The 20,742-nt window shown below is 54.5% G+C and overlaps 2 protein-coding genes across 2 annotated transcripts; both read left to right on the forward strand.

Moving 5' to 3' along the window:
* Nucleotides 1-1,556: 1,556 nt before the first annotated feature.
* FMP27 (Protein SABRE) lies at nucleotides 1,557-10,514 on the forward strand (the record flags this gene model as incomplete). The annotated part of the gene is made up of 1 exon (XM_053192810.2): nucleotides 1,557-10,514. The coding sequence occupies one exon, from the start codon at nucleotides 1,557-1,559 to the stop codon at nucleotides 10,512-10,514; it is 8,958 nt and encodes a 2,985-aa protein (XP_053049750.2).
* Nucleotides 10,515-19,074: 8,560 nt separating this feature from the next.
* N0V96_008226 (uncharacterized protein) lies at nucleotides 19,075-20,484 on the forward strand (the record flags this gene model as incomplete). Its single annotated transcript, XM_053192809.2, has 1 exon — nucleotides 19,075-20,484. One exon carries the CDS (start codon nucleotides 19,075-19,077, stop codon nucleotides 20,482-20,484), a length of 1,410 nt encoding a protein of 469 aa, XP_053049749.2.
* Between the last annotated feature and the right edge of the window lie 258 nt (nucleotides 20,485-20,742).

The following is a 20,742-nucleotide window of genomic DNA, read 5'->3' on the forward strand; positions in this document are numbered from 1 at the left end:
AAAGTGGATGAAATGCTGACCAAAGATCTGTTCATTTCCACCCGCTAAATTCCCCAACAGTCCTGTTCCTGGATTCCGCCGCCCACGTCCGTCCCTTTGCAATTCCAAGCCAAGCTCAGACCGAGCCGTGCTTGTCCCCATTCTGTCTAGACCCGAGTCTTACCAATCGTGCCTGTCTCTGGTCATCGCACTAATTACCAGTAATAATTGTTGCTATTGGAATTCATTTGTGTGTATTCGTACTCTGTCCAAATAGGTATTGTTTCTGGGTTAAGCTGGGTACCTCAGCAAGCTTAGCTACATCTACCTACCTTAGCTGAGGTACGCCATCGCGCCGTTTATCGCCCACAAGCCCCAATGCATCTCATCATTATCTGAGCTATCCGATCATCCGGGCCAATCCTCACACACACCCACGGACGAGACGAGTACGAATACTGCCTGCACCGCTGCTCCGGTGCCCAGGAGTCGGAAGTACCCCATTACCTGGAGAGAAGAAGACTGGAGACTGGAGACTGGAGACTGGGAACTGGAGCACCTCGGGAATAGGAGCAATCTGCTATTACTCTTTCATCCAGAACCGGCAGCAGGGTTCCGTGTGGACAGCCGCCGCCTCGTGCCGAGCAATAAGAAAACGACAAGGGCTTAGACGAACGACGTCTTCTCGCATTTCGCCAACCGCAAATCCCAACTGCAAGTTAGCGAGTCCCAATTCCTCCGCCAATTCCTGGCTCATACCTAGGCACTCCGTAGCGACGACCTGGACTGCGTCACTCTTCTGCAAGACAAGACGAGCGAGACCTGCATCATCCTCCACCAGCACCTCCGGTCCGCACCTTTGCCCTCCTTTTTGTTTTACTCTCTCTTTATACCTTTATTCTCTACTGTAGGCAAAATCCTACGCTTCCAACCTAAGCCTCTTTCAATTAATTTTAGTTCCGCCCGCCCCCCCAACGAAACGTGCTCTCTTGGTCTCTCTATCTCCGCCCTGCACCACATCGTAGCCAGGTTTACCCCAAAACCTCCCACCAACATCCCCATTTCCGATCCCACCACATTTCCATACTCTCTTCCGGGCCAGCCAAGGGATCCGATCATCAGTCTCACTCGCCGTCATCCGCACCTGCCGCCGTCTGCGCGTCTCTCGTATAAACACTCGCGATCGACCATCCGCAGTAGCTAGCTAAACTGCACATCTCCGTCGACAATCGTAACCGCGTAGGCGCCGAAACTCTGCTGTCATAAAGCCGAGTGTTACCTCTCCACACCCACGAATCTACCACCCCAAGCATCGTTAATCGACGACATGGCGCGCTCGGATTCTAGGAAACGGAGATAAACGTGCGGGATACCATAGAGATCTGGGTCTTTTCCAGGTACGACCGCCCTGTCCTTTGCGTCTCCATTTCAACTGCATGGCCCTCTTTTCCATGCACCTTTCGCATTCACCCTATTTGCGCGGGAAGTTGTTGGGAAGCTGACGTTGTCTCCATGGTGGTGGTGATACAGATACCGAAGCGAGCTACCGATCGCGCGAGTCGTTTTGCCGACTCACTATGGCTCTGCTCAATCCGACCTTCCTCTTCGGCGTCGTCGTCCTTCTCTACCTGTCCTCCTTTATCCTCTTCGCCGTCGTTCGAATCCTCACCGGCGTATCGATCCAGCGAATCGGCTACTTTTCCCTGCGGAGACTCGCCTACACCCCACGAGATGGATTCAAGATTGAGGTTCGCGGCCTTGGGCTCAACGTCCACCGCCCAACCTTTGCCCAGCCCACCTGGCTGAGCGTCGTCATCAGCGAGCTCACCGTCACGGTCGACATTCGCGAACTCGACGGCAAGAAGGGCGAGGATAGCTCAACCGATTCCGACAGCAGCACCGACGCGGAGGAAGAGCCGGAGGTGCCGGCTGCCGAGCAGCCCAAGGTGCCACTAATACGTCGAAACGGCGCACCCCCGCCCCGAAGCGAGACATGGAAACACTTGATGAAGCTCAAGGACCGGATGAAGAGGGCGCACCGCAAGCTCAACTGGCTACGGATGGTGGACGTCGTTGCCACAAACTCGACTATCAAGGTCGTCGACGTTGGCGACGTCCAGTTTGGGAGCTTGACGGTCGCCGTCGACACCCGGCGCAAGATGGTGGACCGCGCTCGCTTCTTCTTCCAGGCTCGCAACGACAAGAACAAGCAGAAGCAGCGGCAGGCGGAGTGGATCATGACGCTGCGCAGCGTTCTCTTCACGCCCGAGGGCAAGGAGTCCCTCGAGGTTCTCGACAATGCGACGCTCAATATCCATGGATTCTTGTACGAGGCGCTGGATGGGCTGCGGGACGCTGCGATTGCCCTCAAGCTGGGCCGTGTTCATATACCCTACGACGACGTTCGCGTGTGCGCCGATCGCTTCAAGCAGTGCAAGTTGGCCGCGCGCTCGTCCACCCTGTCCGACGAGCCAGCCGACGTCTTCATGGACAAGGTCATACACGAGGTCGCCCAGCCTGGCAGCACCAACCAGGATCTAATCCAGACCGTGTCCGATTCCAAGGAGTTTGTCAGTTCCATTTTGAGGGGCGTGAAGGAGGTCCAGTTTGCAGTCAGTTTTGTTGGCATGACCAAGAGGGTGGAGTCCGTCAAACCCAGTGCCAAGCCCGTCTTGTTGAATGCGTCGATGAAGGAAGTTGGTATAGACTTGCACCGTTTGGACCCCAAGTCGCCGTCACACAGGATGTACTTCCCGTCCAAGGACATAGCCCACGAGGCTCTCGCCGCGGCCCTGTCCATCTCCGTTGGTGTCGACGACGGTGACGGGAAACCCGAGAGGCTGCTTTACATACCCATGGCGACTACGACTGTCAAGACGACGCTGCCGTCCAAGACGGTTGAGATGGCGCAGGATGTGGGAGCCGAGGAAAGAAACGCAAACATACTGTTCGCTAATTCCGTAGTAACTTCCCCCTCGGTGGATCTCGACCCTCGCCATCTGCCGCTCCTCGTCGCTATGCTGAAGCCAAAGTCCTCCAAGAGGTCACGATCTAGCCGTCAACCGCGGCATGTGCTCATATCACGACTCCTGCCCAAGGCTAATATCAAGTTTACCATGCACGAGCCCGTCCTCCGAGTCGCCCTGCCCGCAGTCGATCAGCACGCGGCGCCCGACGATTTTGACCTCATCATATCTTCCATTTCGTCAATATCACTCGACATGGAATCGTTCCATTCCACAGTGGAGGACTTGCACTACTCGCTCGCTTCAACCATGAGGATCCAGTCGCACGAACTGTACTATCAGACGTCATCGAGTAACCGATTCGACTTGATTCAAACCGAGTCCTTCGAGCTTAAGGTGCAACTCAGTGCTACGCCAGACGTCCATGTCGTTGCCTCGAGCAATTTACAGACCTTTTCGATCAAGATGGTGCGCCCTGAGATTACTGACGGTCTCAGACAGATCGTGCGACAGCTGAGGTTAAACGTCGAGCCAGAAAAGCGTTCAAATTCACACATGTCCACCAAACAGCAAAATTTCCTCCGCGCAATGCCATCTTGGTTGTTGCAGTTTCAGCTCCAAGCATCAGACTTCAGCATCGAAATTGCGGGCATTGACGAAGACATCTCGGACGATACCCGCGGCGTGTCCCTGCAGCTCGACGAATTTTCTGCAGAGTACCGCGCGCAAAGACTCGAGGGGCTTCAACGGCGGCCATCGCGGCGTAGGGCTAATAGCCGTACAGTGGCCCCTGACTCGGACCTGCTCAAGAGTCCAATTTCACCACCGCCACGGAAGAAGCAGCAGAATCATGGTGATGGACGAAGGGTCACTTTCCACGTCCGCGGCCTCGAGGCTTACATTGTTGAGTCGGAGGACAGGGTCGAGCTCGAGCCGTTTGTCAATATGCCGCGGTTTGAGGTGGCCTTCCAGGCTATGAGTGACCAGCAGGGTCCAATTTTCCACATTCATGCCGCGATACGGACTGTCCTTCTGCAGTACTCTCTCTTCCGCCACTACTCGGTTGGCGTTGCCATCATGATTCTACGGAAAGCCTTCATGAGGTCAGGCCAAGATGTTGCATCGCCGCCAATGTCGCCGACGACGCCCCGGAAAGACGGCAATGCCGATTTCCTGGCTCCTCCAATGTCGCCAGGCTCTCCCTTTATCGACATGAGCGATTACTCCACCTTGACGCCTGAGCTTGTAGCCATCGACCTCAAAGCGGCTCTAGTGCAAATTAAGGCCGAATTGCCAAACGATCCTCAGTTGATGGTCCAGGTCTATGGTGTCGAGGCTGGCCGGCATAGGTGGTCATCGCCGTACATTGCGTCCAAGCTCGTTCGAATCTACGTACAACCGCCTAGAATGCGAGGCACTTGGGCCAGAATGGTCAGCATCAAGGGAGGCCGTGTCGACTATCGCAAGTCGCGGCGCAAATTGACAGGTGGTGAATTCCAAGAAGACAAAATGATCGACGTTAACTCCGACGCTATCCGATTTGCCGTGCCCCACGAGGTTCAGGTCAATAAGATTTCCGACAATATCATTAATACGCTCAAGTCGATCAAGCAGCTTCACCACCGTTTCAAGACGGGCACGAACGAGTACATCCTCGACAAGGTCCCCGGTGGACCAAAGAACGTTCCAAAGGTATCCGTTCGGACACGCTCGCTGCTCTTTGAGATGGAAGATGGCGCCTTTGAGTGGAAATTAGGAATGATATACCGCGCGGGTAGAGTGGAGCAGATGCAACGACTCGCCCGCGAAGAAGCTTTCGAAGTCAAGAGTAAAAAGGTCCGCGAAGAGGAGTCAAGGAAAGAGTCGGGCAAGCTGCGTGCTCGCTCGCTTTTCAACAGGGGACGGCAGCAAAATGGTGCTTCATGGGCCAGGAGCCAAAGTGCAGATGGACGGCGACCTGGCAGCAGAGACGAACGCTCACGGGGCAGGGCTCCTCGGTACGACCCTGATGGCGAAGGAGTCGGCCTTACCGGATCCTCCAAGGTCGCCGAGCAGGAAGCACGGGCAAGGCTGGATGCATACAACGCACAAAGTTGGAAGAAGCGGATCGATCGGTTCTACGTCATGGCCAAGAACGGCATGAAGGAGATTCGAGGTCTGTTCTGGGGCCCTGATCAGCTTCCTGACGATCTGGAGGATACGGAGAATATTCTTGAAGTGCCACAACGACCCGCGCTCGCATCTGCTCTCATCACCGATCTCCAGTTCATCATTGACAAGCCTACATTCGCAATGAAGGATCTGCCAGACTTTATCAACTCCGTCGGCAAGGGGATGCCCAAGGATATGAAGTACGGATTGCTCGTCCCGATGCATGTCTCGATTGACCTTAGTGAGGCGAGGATATCATTACGCGACTATCCGCTTCCCCTGATACATATCCCCAGCTTGAAGGCGGGCCAGTCGACAAGGCTTCCAGCTATGTCGCTCAAGACAAACTTCGTCATAGCCGAAGAGTTCCGAGGGATGGAGTCTACCCGCCGCATCAAGGTCAACATTGTTCCTCCTCGGATCCACGAACCCGGTGGTAGCAACGAAGGTGGCTTCGCGATCGACGTTAGGCGGACCATTGGACCAGTCAAGTCGTACTCCAACATGCGTGTTGAAATCAACACAGCTCTGCCGACAAGGATCACTTGGGGTCCAGCATACCAGCCAGCCATTCAAGACATGATGATGGGTATCGAGTCCTTTACTAAACCTCAGATTGACCCATCTGAAAGAGTCGGCTTCTGGGACAAAATTCGTCTCAACTTCCACTCCAGAATACACGTGGCGTGGAGAGGTGACGGCGATATGCATCTAGCGCTCAAGGGAACTCGTGACCCATACTGTGTGACAGGCAACGGTGCGGGTTTCCTGATGTGTTGGCGCAACGAAGTCAAGTGGAACATCAATGCCGACGACGACCCGAAGAGATTCATGACGGTCGACTCTGGTGAATACGTTCTTGCCATACCCGACTACAGCCATCAGGTCCGAGAAGCTGCGAGACGTACTGGAGAAGACGACAGTCTCATGAGCGAAGACAGCTACAAGTCCGGGGCATCCTTCAAAAAGGTGGTGATGAAGCTGTCTGGCAAGGTGCAGTGGATGGCCGGCCTCGTCTTCGAACGCGCGATTCAGGACGGGAAACGTAGCTTCGAGTTCCGACCGCATTACGACATCATGCTGCGGGCTCCTCACCATGTCAAACCTGAGGATCAGCCATACGATGCTTTCCGCGGTTTCCGAAGCCAGCATATCCACTTGTCGATTGCTGTTCGAGCTCCAGTCGATCGTGACTGGATGGCGAACAACGTCGAACCGTCTAGGAGCTACAACACGGTTCATTGTACACCTCGCTTCTTTACTCACTTCTTTGCATGGTGGTCTTTGTTCGGCGGTGCCATGGCTTTGCCCATCCGACAAGGTCCCCTCTGGCCAGGTAGGGAGAGGAACAGCAAAAAGTTCGGCAAACACCTCTCCACGATCAAGTACAATCTTCTCTTGGCACCGCTGTTCCTCAGTCACATCTACAAGCATAAGGATGTTGAAGATGCTTCGGACAGTGGAGTTTCGGCAACGGGTCTCAAGGTCAGATTCGATAGCTTCATGCTGGACCTGCACCAGAGACGTGAGGAATTCAACACCCGAGACCGCGGCCGCAAGACTAAGGGAAAGACGAGCGGAATCAAGCTCCACGCAGCCCAGCTTGACTTAGCAGCAGCTGATGTTCGTGCTGTTTCAGCCAGTATACGAGGAACAACGACAGAAGCCATCAAGAAGGGAACGATGGGCGACCTAATAACGAATCAACGCGAGGATAGCACAGACCTGTCCCGCTTTACCATTCCTGATAATGACCTGAGTTGGATCGATATGGACGACTTCGTGGAGCTGGATTGGATCCTGCCTACAGAGCCTAACCCGGACACCAAAATCCTTCCACTCGCTTTTGCGCCGCGTCTGACGTACTTCCGGCAAACTGACATTGGCGGCGTCATTGCAGGTGACCCAGACCGCAAAAGCCCGTTCGGTGATGAGCCGACTCATTTCTGTATCATGAGCCACGATGACGACCCCAGAAGGGTACAAGCACAACTCATCCAAGAGCGGTTAGTACAATTGGACGCTCAAATTGAGAACTACGGACGCAGCCTTGGAGAAGCCGAATTGAAGGTTGTGCGTGACGACGGCAAGGATCCGAAACTGGTTACAGCGTTTGAGAGCCTGCAGCAACAGGGCGGCATCTTGCAGAAAAAGAAGGCGTACCTCCAGAACATGCTTCGCCAAATGAACAGCAAATCGCCCATCAACGGTAGCAACCCCTTCAGGAGAGAGAGCGAAAGCAACGCGTCTGAGGAATCGGTTGGGCTGGATAAAGAAGACGACTCTCTTACGATACCCTCGGGAGCGGAATTCGAGAGTGATTTCAATAACCGATTCGTCATCCACAACCTTCATTTCAAGTGGAACAACACTCTTCGAAACGTTGTGCTTCGCTATATCCACCAAGTCAGCCAGCGTAGAGGTTTTGTCTACTACCTGTCTCGTCCTGCCGTCAAGTTCATCCTCGACATTGTCGAAGAGCAGTACAAAGCGAAGCAGAATCCAAAGCCTGCGAGCAAGAATAGGACCCCGACCGGAGGTGCTACAGCTGGCGCTTCTCCCGACCTCGACGCTGCAGAGCGCGAGTTCAAACAGGACATTGAAGATCGCATCAAGAATATTCTCAAGGACGGCAAGAAATACGTCAACGCTGATGGAAACAGTGGCGAAGACGTGCCCAACGTGCCGATTGATGACCTGTCGAGCGGTATCTCGGACGAATTCACGCCGCAAAACAGTTACCACGTTCGACTCATTGCTCCGCAGATTCAACTGCAAAGCGACAAGAACAAGAAGAATGTCGTCATTCTCACATCCAAGGGCATGGAACTAAAGGTCGTCGAGGTCATGGACAAGAAGAGACTTGCCGACAATGTCAGCGGTCTCGTGCAGAGGAGATTCCTCGTCAACATGGACAGCACTCAGTTTTTCGTCACTCACCAGTCGTACTTTTCCGAGATTGTCACCACATACGCCGGCAGTCGGTACGGCACCCCTGCCACGTCATCATGGCCTCCGTGGGTTCCTATGGAAGTCATGTTCGACTTTGAGACGGACCCCTTCGGCTTTAACAGAGTGGTGCAGAAGACGTCCGCGATGCTTCGCTACGAAAAGTACAATACTTTGCGTCTCAAGTACAATGATGAGGTCAACACCGAGGGCGCTGGTGATCCATCCCAACCCAGTAACGAAAGGAAGATGGATAATCTCTGGGTAGAGTTCCCGCAAGCCAGAGCACTATGCAACTCTGGTGACTACTACGCCATGTACGTCATTGTACTGGACCTCCTCATGTACAATGAGCCTCTTGAGAAGACAAGGACGGAGCGTCTAGAGAAGATTATGCTTGCCTCGGACTTTAGCGATCTCAGTGGTACACCTGAGATGGTCGAGAAGCTGCAAGAGCGCATTCGTCAGCTGCAGGACATCAAGTCCCACTTCCAGATATACTCCAAGTACATGGACCAGCGCGGTTGGGAGGACAGGCTCCTTCTCGAACGGGACCTGGCAGCATGCGAGGACGAACTGTTCTTCATGATGAAGGCCATTACGTCTTCACAGCGGAGATACGAAACGAACTCGGAAAGCAATGCTCTCCTCAGGTGGAGTATCACAGCGCGAGACACGGTCTGGCACATGCTTCGAGACAACAAGGAACCGCTCGTCGAGCTGCAGCTCAAGGATGTGGAGTACGATCGTACTGATAACGCAGACGGGTCACATATCAACTTGATCAGGGTCGGCAAGGTCTTTGGACTGAACTTACTCCCCGACGCCATGTATCCGGAAATCATCGCGCCCTACGCCGAAGGCGACAAGGACATGGGCAATCAAGAAATGATCCGGGTATACTGGTACATGCTTGAAGCCATCGCCGGTATCCCCGTCATGGATCACTTCGAGGTCAACTTGTTCCCCATGAAGATCCAACTGGAACGCGAGATTGGCAAGAGGGTGTTTGAATATATTTTCCCGGGCATCGACGGCGACAACAAGACCAAGAACGATTCTCCCTTCATGCTCAAGCACCAGCCTACCGAAGACGACGAGGAAGACGACGACTCCATGTCTGGCTCTGGCCGTCTGACTGCTAGCGATAAGGACGGATTTAGCACACGACCGGGTTCGCTTGAACTGCGCCTGCAACCCACACTAAACTCGGACTCTCCAACCAAGTCAATAAGCAGCAAAAAGTCGCTCACGGTCAATACTGGCGAGGGCCAGGGCCATACATTCCGCCTCTTCCGCTCCGTCGGTACCGGCAAGGTTCCAACCAAGAAGCCCTCGTACGAGTCACTGAAGTCAACGAAGGAGCCTCGCCCAGGAATCGGCCGTACGTCGACCGGCTTCTCATCAAAGGAAAGCACACTTCCCGGCGACAAGAAGTCACGCTTCGGCCGGCGCAAGGAGTCCAAAGCGGAAGATAGCAAACCGTCGGATGACCTCACCAAGATGATGTCACGCGCTAGCAACTACATGACCTTTGCGCACATCAAGATGCCGTCGGTGGTGCTCTGCCTCAGCTACAAGGGCAAAGACAACCGCAACGTCGAGGACGTGCACGACTTTGTGTTCCGGATGCCGGCGGTCGAGTGGCGCAACAAGACTTGGTCGAACCTCGATCTCGCTCTCGCGCTCAAGAAAGCCGTCATCAAGGCTCTCATCTCGCACACTGGTGCCATTATCGGCAACAAATTCAAGCATCGCCCGAGTAATACGCAAGCCAGCAAGCTCCGGGAACTCGCAAGCGGGTCATCGCTCATCGCACCAACGCCCTCGTCGTCATCCCAGCACGACGCGGAGAGCATCAACAACAGCGACGACTCGTCGAGCTTATACGGTAACTCGCCGGTCGATTACTCCCGCTCGCCACCGCGCTCGCATCACGGCAGCTCAGCGAGCAGCATTCCCATCCCGCGGTCGACCAGTCGGAGTTCTAGCGTCGCGAGTGGGCGGTCCCGTCGGACGGGCGAGTCGAGTCTCCAGCAGCAGCAGCAGTCACAGCAACAGCAGCCCGCCGTCCCCAGCTTCCTCATGATGACGCCGCCGACGCCGCTCGATAGCCGGGCGCCGACGCAAGGATTGGGGTTCGAGCTGTTGAGGCCTTCTAGCAGGAGTAGTCTGGCGCCGTTTGACCAGGCTGGCGGGGGCACAATTCGCTCGCTTTCACGGTCTGCGACGGGGGCGGAGTCGAGTGATCGGAGGAGGTCCGCTGGGAGCGGGTTCTTGAGGGATAAACTTAGTGCGCTGACGCATCGGAAGCGCGATGGAGGTCAGAAGGAGGCTGGTGGTGGCCAGGGTCAGGGGCAGAGGGAGGATACGCCTGAGCGGGAAGAGGAGGATGCGAATGCTGCGCCTGAGAGTCCCAAAGGCACAAAGAGGTTTCCTGGTTTGAGCCGGGTGAAGACTGGGTCATAAGGTGTCGGTCCTACTGCTGATTTCTGCGGTTGTAATTTAAATGGATGGTGTGCATCTTTGGAGCACAGTAAAGGGTGGAGGTAAAGATTCATGTTTCAACAAATGGAAGGTAGACTGGGATTGAAAGAGCGGGATGGGAGGGACAAACTATTAGATTTATTTTGTGTTGAAGAACGAAGGAGGGGGGGGACTAAATACCCGGCGTTGGCTGTGGGAATATTCAAAATTCAAACCATGTTATATTTTTGACGGTGATAGTATGAGTATAACTACATTATTCTGCTTTTGGTCTCGTTTGATTTGAAGGTGAGGTTTTTCTGGGATTGGTGAGGTGAGAGGTGAGATGTAGAGATGGGGGAAAGAGAGGAGGGCGATGTAGTATAGGGTTAGCAAGCTGGGGGGTGTATTGTCCCCCTTGTGCATGTAGATATTCATAGCTATCGAGATGACGTTCACACGTAGATGGAGACGCCTTTGCGATGTCGGGACTTTGTACACCTAGTTTACGACTAGCCAGAGTAAGTGAAGGAAGAGAGAGAGAGAGACCGAGGGATAATCCTTTAATAAGAATTGAAGTCATTTCAACTTCCAGTCTTGGTAACGTGATTTGTAAATCAATTGCAACGTCTCCAACCGCGATGATTATCTTGATCCGCCTCCACAAAATGGACAGTCTAGTGAGTTATAGAGGTATATGACACAATCGGGCCAACTTCAGGAAAAGAAAAGTTCAGTCTCTGGCGTCGTCATGGTCAGAGGGTTTTAAGATACTGGTGGCAGAGGAGGGAGTTTACAAAATGGAGCTAGGTTTCTCTTGAGTGGACAAGTCATCATCATGCTCGTTTACGAATGACTAATTTCTGCAGATTCTCGTGAGTGGAAAATTAGGCAGAGGTACTTATTTGATATACATCTAGCTGTCTAGGGTCTTTGGGGGAAGGAGTTCCTAGATGGAGATGCAGGATGGGGCGGCGCACTGCAAGGGGAAGAAGCAGATGGGAACAGCGTGAATGTCGGCTTATAGAGACTTTCTTGCTATCTCATTCGAGATGATTATACCCCCTTTTCTCTTTCTTTTCCTCATTGAGGAATCTGTGTTCATGTAATTGCAATAGTCGGTATTGGTTAGTTCTAGCATGTTCCAACTGGTGCCGTCGTGAAGTTATGATGGCCATTCATTCTCCTCCCTTTCCCTTTCCACGAAACGGATTGGAAGATGCTGCTGACGGGTGGTTCTCCTGAAAGGTATACGTCCGTGGCATCGGCGGAGTTCAAGGCGGGATGGTGACGGTTGGAATGCACATGTTATATCAAGACATTATTCCATCTGCGTATCACATTGTATTTAGATACATGATAAACTCGGCACAACAGCTGAGTCTGGTTAAGGTACGGAGGCGTAGCAAAGGGGTGGATGGTCGGCAAAAGTACCAACAAGTTACACTCGCCCAATTCCTGGGTAAGAGACTGGTGGGTAATTACATCACCGCCAGGCTCGTGATGTTTCCCCCTTTTGCCGACGTTCAAATCGCACAACAGCTACAGGAACATGGCCTTGTCGTCGAACAGAGTAAGCGGCCAGAGGTTGGCATATGCGTTCCCATGGTTCAAACTGTTCCCCGCGAGAAGCTTGTCTCGCAGCTTTAGTCACCACTATTGACAGCGTCGACGCGGGGAAAGCTTCACGAGACGAAAGTGTACCCCGTGAGACAAGGAGTAGGTAGAGAGCTTCACGAGTAAGCCACGAGCTGACTAAAAAGTCTAGACCTGGCGGAGAGGTTCATTTAGAAGGACACCTCGTTAGCACCAACCACTTCTTATGTTTACTGTAGCCCTCCCTACGTGCCCGATGGTGGCAGGCCGCGTCGTCAAGACAAGAACGTGACAGCCCGTCCGAATGTCTTCTACCAGGAGCACCCATACTGGAAGTCGCTGCTGATGGAGCACATGGCTGGCAAAGTATGGTCACGAATAGTAGTAGATGGGGAGCACGTGAGGTCTGCAGCCATGCACAAGACAGAGTCTCGAAAGGGGGGGTACCGGAACAAGCGGCCACACGACTACGAGTAGTGAGGTATCGGGCTATCGCGCATTCGGCGGGTTTGAGTTTAGAGGAGGAAGGGCCGTGCGGGAGTACAGGACGCCGTTGAGATCCGCAGCCGTGTTTTGGGGTCTTGGCGCTGATGTTGGTGTTGGAGTCCGCGCAGTCAGTCACCTAGAGGTTGCCGTAACTTGGCCAACGGATCAATATCGAAACTTGCATAGGAAGCCTGTGCGGCCCGCCAATGCTCGTGCCCCCATCTCGTGCGCGGCAGCAATACTATGCGTGTTCTTGGCCCGATGCTGTCGAGCTGTGCGAGATGCGCCGTCGGAAGGGAGCGAGTAATATCCATAGACATTCGTGACGTTGAACTTTGGACAAGCGATGGATACCGACGGCTGGGCAGAGGTATTCACCTGGCTTTACCCCGCAAACCATGGAGAAGTCTTGGGATGGCTCCGACTCAGCTCTTTGCTAAACCTCCAAGAACCCACAACGACCACCCCCGTTCCCACCCACACCCGCGCCAGAGCCCAGTTGACGATGCCAGCGTTGTATGACGCAGGGTTGGGGAAGAAACAAGCGAATCAGAAGAGAGCGATAAGGCAGCATCTGAGACCCTCACGAGGGTGTGGGATGGCGTCGCTAGATTTAGGGTGGTGCAGATGATGACTCTTGCTCGCGCCTGGCCATACGCTAACTTTTGAGTCTGGTCGGTTTTTGACTACGCACAAATGTGTGTAAGCGGCTGGCTGGCCCGGTGTTTGAATATGGTCTTTTGTGATTCCATACACCGTTTGGGGGGGTACGGATACACCTGGATCGTCTCATGTTGCTACACATGGCTGCATTTGACGATTGGTCCGTCATAGATGCGACAAATGACGGGTGAGATAATGTGCTGCCTGCTTTGTGAGCTTCATCTCGGTGGTCGCTACTGGCCCGATGCGTCGCATTCAGGCATCTACAACTGATGCAAAAGACCGAATCGGTAGCTGGATGTTTGCGGTATTGATAGGGATGGAAGTGATGGGCAGCCAAGATGGCGGGGTAAAGCGGACGAGATGGGTGAGACAACGCCCACTGAGACAGTCCTCAATATTATCTGGAGGCAGTTCTTCCATGAACACCACCGTAGCCGCGTGGCTTCCGGGCTTTATGAAAGTTGCCCTTGCTAGCGAGGCACACCTCAGGGCACAACGTGACAATCTAACCACTGTCAAGACTATCCAGGACTGATGATTCGTATCAGGTACAATTCTTGGTTCGTTGCCCAAGTGTTGGGTCTTGTGGCCGAGGCGAGGAACAGGTCGGGCTGATCTGCACTTCATGGATGCTAACCTCGAAGCAATTTGCACGGGGTGTGGCATGATGGTTAGACGAGCGAGCTCACATTCATCGAATATGCGAGCATCCCATCCGTCATTTGTTCAACCAAGCCTCGAGCATTGCTCTTGTTGCCCAGGTGAAAATGGCGATGACACGTCCGACGGTGCTGAAAGCGGGAGAGGCGCCCAGAGGATCGACGTAGGCCGTCGCACGGGTGGGATCCCGTATCGGTGCCCCGAGGACTATCGACAAGCTCCGGCCAAGTGCTATTGGATCAAGCAGACGAACGGGCGACATGGGGCCTGGGCAATTGGGCGACCATCAGAGCGGATGGGGACGGAAAGCGAGTTGGGAATGGCGCTACGGCTAGCCTGGTGGCAGACGGTCGAAGGTTGCTCTCCGTTCGCCTGCCTGTCTCGTCGATGAGAGGGAATGGCATAGGTCGACAGGGGTTGGAGAAATGGAGAGGAGCAAAAGGCAATGGTTGGGGATGTCTGCAAGCTGGTGGAGGAGCGAGGAAGTAACGCACCGTCCCACGGCTCAGCAATAACCTGGGGTCGGAGAAGGCCGAGAAGAAAGCCAAGGACTGGACGTTGCTGAGGCCTGCGACTAGAGAGATGAAAACTCCGACAACCGGGGCTGATGATATGAGCATTGGCTCTCGGGCTGAGCTCCGTCCGAAATTCCAGGCGCGATATTAGTCTTCACGTTAGAACGGAAGTTCCGGTGCATCTGGCTTCCCCAGCGTTCTTCGGAGCCCAGGGCCGAGATCTGGAAATGGTCACAAGAATTAGCAACCTCAACACACGATCAGTGTTTGATATCTAGGCCTTTGGTCAGCTCAGGGCAGCGACACATACACGGCAGCTGCTAGGCACGCTACTGTGTAAATTATTCACACTGGTTCGGTCGGCCGGGACCTGCGGTCCAGATGGAGGTGTCACGGAGGGCTTTCGGAAAGATGTGCAATTGGCGCCTGAGATGGTCAGACAAGATGGGGGGAGATCATTGATGGGACGAAAGTGTCGATGAGGGGAGGGATGGTGGCTTGTGGTGTTTGGTGGGCGCTGATAAGAAGGAGAAGCACGAGGCACACGACAGGTTGAAGTTGAATGCATGGAAGGTAAGGTACCTAGGTACATGATTAGATGTCCACTGATTGGACTCGCATAAACGAGCCGATGCGCATAAATTGGCAGGGACAGCTTATGCACGTTGCATAGCAAGGCTGGACCTTCCACCTTAGCTGAACTGCCAGACTCCGCCTTCCAACCAGTGGCCAGCTTTTGGAGGCCTTTTGGAGGCAGGCAGTCACGCAGTGTGGAGGCAAACAGTTTGAAGTGTGCAGCGTAGCGCAGGCAGGAACAGCGAGCCAGGAAGTGGGAAATAAACGGGTCTGCAAAGTACCGTCGTCACCACCCACTCTGCCTTGAGCTTGACATTTGCACACTCTTACCGTGTATTGACTGAATGTGGTCCTGCGTCTTACATAAGGTGATTGATTCCTCTCTTACCCCCGAAGCAATCCCGTCGCTCTCATTGGCCCATATCCAGGGAGCGAGTGGCGGTCCGCCATTTCCACAACCGTCGACAAGGGCCACCTATGATCGGGTCAGCCGGGCACTCTCACAGTGAGACCCTGCTGAAGAGTCGTGGGATTGTCTTGATTGTCTTGAACCATGCTCGCTAGACTCATCAAATGAGTCCACTATTATGACGGGCTGGTTCCCATCTGCCACTGTTCCAGAGCCACTGATGGGCGCAAAGGGGTCGATTCAAGCCTGTGGAGCGTGTGTCATTTAGCGCATGGAGGGAGGAGGGCTCCGTGCTTGCCAGTGGCCGTCGGTCATGTCCTCTAATTGTTACAGCGAGATGGATCTCGGGCATTGCCCGGAATGTGCAATTGCAAGTTGTAAGTAATAAGAAGGTATTCATGGACGAAATTTCTAGATTATTGTTGGAGGAATATCCGTAGGTACGGAGAACCTTGGACTGGGGTTGCAGTCAGGGCTTGGAAGTCTGGCGCGTGACACTTGGATTCAGGTATCGGAGTGAGACTCTGACGGAGAGACATGGAAACGGGAGAGAGAGACAAAGTGACCCCCGTGGTCTCCATTCCCCCGTGCTCTGTTCCCCCTTGAGCCCTTGGCCATCTTGGACCCCCAAAATCTCATGTCACCCCAAACTCTAAGCCCAAAACATGCGGGTGAGAGGTGACGCGCTGTGCCAGTAGCCGGTGGGAAGGGGAGGAACGGACATGGGGGGAAGGGGATTGGAGGCTTTGGAGGTTCTTTCTTATCAGTGATTTTGCTTCGTGCACAACCTACCTAAGGTAATAAACGTGACACGGTGACAATAGGATTGGAAAGTGAACCCTCCCCGAGTCTCCTTATTGCCTTCCTCAATGTACCTACGGGCTACGCGGAGTAAGGTAGGTGTGTAGGTACTCAGCCGGGCCTGTGCGGCGGTGCGCCCATCCTTCGTTTGGTTGTTTGGTCTTGCTTTCTTTGGTGACTGGGTACGAACAGACACATCTCCAAATCGGGCAGGCAGACAGCCGGGAGGGAGCAAACGAGGCAGGGCGCACCTCCTTCCTTCTTCCTTCAGGTTGGGCCGATATTGCAAGTACCTCCATCCAATACCTGACTTGCTGCCTTCCCAAGTTGCCATGTCACCACGTAAGGTACCTAGCTAGACTGGACCTTCTCCCTAGGTTTTACAGATACCCTTAGGCAGAAGGCAGGGGAAGAGACGGAAAGAGAAAATGGGACAAGAAGGAAAGAACATGTCTACCGGTACCTACCTCTGGATGGAAGTGTCCTCCCTCAGCTGAGACTGTGGTGTGAGGTCGTTGCCCTTTCCCAGAGATGCGGCGTGCCTCACTCTGCCTTCCATTGCTTTGCCTCTTGCCCCCCGTGCCTCTAGTCATTCAGCCTTTTTTACGATTGACCTCCTTCTCTGCCGGGACTGAGTGAGTGACTGGCGACTGCCCCGTGCTGAGTTGTCCAGCCTGGGCAGGGCAGACGAGACACCACACCACGCTCCACGACTGTCGACACACCACGACACACCACGACACACCCTCGGCACCTTGCCCGTCGATTCCTTATCTCTGGCCTCCCATCTTGCCCCCCCCTCGTATCAGGGTTATCAGTGTCAGAGCATCAGTGCTTGCCCCAGTCCACGGCCCATCTGCTGCTCGCTCGCTGCCTTTCCAAGTTCCGTGTGCTTCCATTACCTCGATGAAGTGACATATCTGTAGTATCCGTAATCAGTCAGGGCAACTTGGATCCAGTCTGATAACCTTTCTGTGCTTGGCCACCTAAAACCAGAGAGCCTCCCATTCTGTGCCGGCTTCTTGGTAGAAGCCATTCTCAACCTCCCAACTGCGACTGGGCTGCCAACTACGCGAGTCGCTCTCTCTCTCGCTTCCTCACTTCGCCACTCGTCAACTCGCCGACTGTCGTCATCTCTCCTCCTCGGCCAAGACACTGCGCAACGGATACGGATACCGAACCAGTAACCTTTCTCTCCCAAGTCCAACATCTGCCCCGATAACCCCGGATTCCGGCCATCACAGAACTCCAGGCTCTGCCTTCCCGAGACGAACCTCCGACTAATCGTACCTAATACTAATAGACAAGATCGTCACCTCGAGTCTCGAATTCCTCCTCGTGACGGTTCACCATATCGTATCCTTCCAACTCCAAGGACAAAGGCATCAATACCCTAAGTCACCGCCAGGCCTTTCCCTGTGGTGTAAATCGATAATAGCATCCTCCACACGGTCGATCATCGTCACCTCTTAACCTCTGACGAAGTACCCGACTCGCGCGCACTTGACTCTCCACACTCTATTCAAGCACAAGACAAGTGACAAACCGCACTTCGCATCGACACTACCGGTACACACAAACCCAACCCAAATCCGACGTTGTCACTGTATCTGCAAGGGCAGCAAGCAACATTCTCCCAACCCGCCTCCTTGCTTCTCGATCCCTCGCCTCGTCTGCAGCTCCAGTCAAAAGCCGGGTCTGAATACCACCAGGAACCACGCATCACATCGCAGTACACGATACAAGCCTTTCGGCCCCGTGCTCCGCTGCGTCACGTCCCAGCAATCATTGCCCTTGAAAGTTCCGTCGCGATTCCTGTTGGAGAAGGACTATACAAAGCCTCAACGCTGATTAGCTGCGAGACGGTTAACTTTACGTTACCAAAACATCGACGACCCCTGTCCCCGGCACACGACACACTCAAGCAGCGACCAAAAGAGGTTACAGTACACGCGCTGGAGAAAAGGCAGAAAGCCAAAGGCCAGACGAGCACGTCCGTTCAACGCCAAAGATTCTGGCCGAACTGGTCCCCTAATCGTGTAGGTATCCCTACTTCGTCTACGGTCCACCGAGTACAGCACAGTACTCTCGCCCTCAGCTGCACCAACACTGTGCGGCCTGTACGAAATACATCCAGTCAAGTCCAGTGAATCCACTGGTTTGGTCTGTGGTGTCTGAACCACCAGCCCGTCGTGCCCACGCAACTCCACTGGTCGACCCAACCCATCTCTTGCTTAGCTTGGCCCGCTGGGGTTTATGCTGAACAGTCAAGATTGAGCCCGCAGCAGCCCGCTTGCTTTTGCTATTGACCTGCCCTGCCAGGTCCAGTCCCGGTTACAGCACCACACCCTGAGTTACACCCTCCTCCCCTGCCCAACGCACTGCGGCACCGAGCTGGTTGTGGTTGTGGTTGTGCTCGTGCGCACTTGTGCCTGGTCTGGTCCCCTTCCACACCCCTTCCCTGTCAACCTGTCTTGCCTGTCGGGTCCGGCTTGCCCCGCCGAGCCACTGGCGCACCAGGGCATGTCCAGACGCCGCCATGATGTCCCCAAGGAGTTTCCTTTACTACAATAGGCAGCCCTCGGCCTCGACCACCCCTCCACCATCTTCTCCCTCCCCTTCAAGTCTCACGCGCAAATCGACCAACAACAGCTTCGCCGCCAACTCGAGATCAACTACTACTACTACCACTACCACTGCTGCCGCTGCTACGACGAAGACGACAACAACCACTCCCGTCAACATCCCCAGAACGGCTTTGCCTTCTGCTCTACTGGATCGGAAAAAGGATGCTCAGAACGTGTCCGTCACCCTCACGCCTATCCCTACTTCTCCCATTACCACCTCAGCTACCATGGCCAAAAGGAAGGATGCTCGCCGCGAAACTTCTAAGTTGGCGCCTTCGAGCCCTCCCCGGACAACAACAAGCGTAAACACCAGGCCGACGACCCCGACTACGCCTGTTCAGATTCCTTCAAAATCAAAGGCAACCCCGTTTTACACCTCCAACCGCCATGCGCATCGGAAGCCCTCCCGGCCGAGGGATGTCCACTCACCGGACGCTGTTCCGCCTGCCATGCTGGCCTTGTTAGCCGTCACTGACATTCCCCGACCCCGACGCAGCTTGAGGCAGAGGCTATCCAGAGACCAGGCAATGACTCTGGAAGCCGTTATCGAGAGACAGCAAGTTTGTGAAAAGGAACTTAGTCTCACTTTTGGCAAGAGCCCCCTAGACTTGCTGTTGTCGCCACCCGACGACCTGACAGACGATGACATGTCAGTTAGCGACAGCGGTCTTGGTTCCGTATTATCCACCAGAACTGTCTCTGTAGAATCAGTTCCCTCCCTAGGCGATTCCTTTTCCACCGACACACTGTCGTCGGTTGAGTCACCTTATGGATCCAGCCCGCGAAGGAAGCGCTCCCGCCAACGCAGGCGTTCGCTGGAGCCCATTTCATCTCCTCCCGGCCAGCCCGAGGACCACCCGTTATCCCGCGACCGGGTCAGCGTTGACGAGATTGACTTTAGAGTATTCGACGAGTCTCAGGATGAAGAGGACACCAAGTCAGAGTTCTCCTTCTCTGACTACACTTTCCCGCTGCGCCCTCTCAAGTCAGCGTTCAAGTCCAACCTGACTGCATCGCTCCGCGCCCTGCGCTCGGCTGCACGATCCATCTCAGCCATCAACTTTTCGTCTATTCCGCCCGACGACTTCCTCACGAGATCCATTCTCACCATCGACCCCAAGGTTCCTTACACGGACGAGCGGCGGCCACCAGTACTCGAGGAGGAGCCGTCGGCTGCGTTGCGCCGATATCTGAACCCCACGACAAACGCTCGAATTGAGCCCCACCCTGTAGCGGCCCCTACGCCGACGGGCACGCGAAGCTTTACTGCGTCTATCCAGATGCAAACATACAAGGTTCAGAAAAGCCGTAGTGCAACACCCACATCAACTCGGAGCCCCTCCCCGGCGACATCGGCGGTCACGACTCAGTCAACGCCTTATCAGCCCCCAGCACAATCTCCGACCCAGACCGCATTCACGTATCCTCCGGGAGGCATGCGTCAGCGAGAGATGCGGGAGAACTCGGACTTCATTCGTATCGCAGTCATGGAGATGGCGATGCGCAAGCAGGGCAAGCTCGACGACCAACGACCAGGCCGCGCTCGCTGGGCGTTACCGCCGCGCAAGGCAAGCGTACGCCCCTACGATGTGGGTAGCGACGGCGTCCCAGCACGATGGATTCCAGTGTCGCATTGAAGAAAAGTGTCATGCGAGCTTGGTACATCAACCGACTACCTATCTGCCCTCTATCGCATCAACCCGACACAGTCCACTCTCAGAGAAAAGAGAGATGCAACACAATGCGTACCGATGCCGCAGCGTGGACAGACTCCACGGCTTGAGCACGTCACAATCCTACGAGGGTCGAGGTCCCATCATCCATGGCCGACGACAAGCTTGTTTTTTTTTTTTTTCTCTTGCGATGGGTGTGGCTTGTTCCATGGCATAGCGCAT

The sequence above is a fragment of the Colletotrichum fioriniae genome (assembly GCF_027942845.1).
Source record: "Colletotrichum fioriniae strain IMI 355084 chromosome Unknown scaffold_10, whole genome shotgun sequence".
Lineage (NCBI taxonomy): Eukaryota > Fungi > Ascomycota > Sordariomycetes > Glomerellales > Glomerellaceae > Colletotrichum > Colletotrichum fioriniae.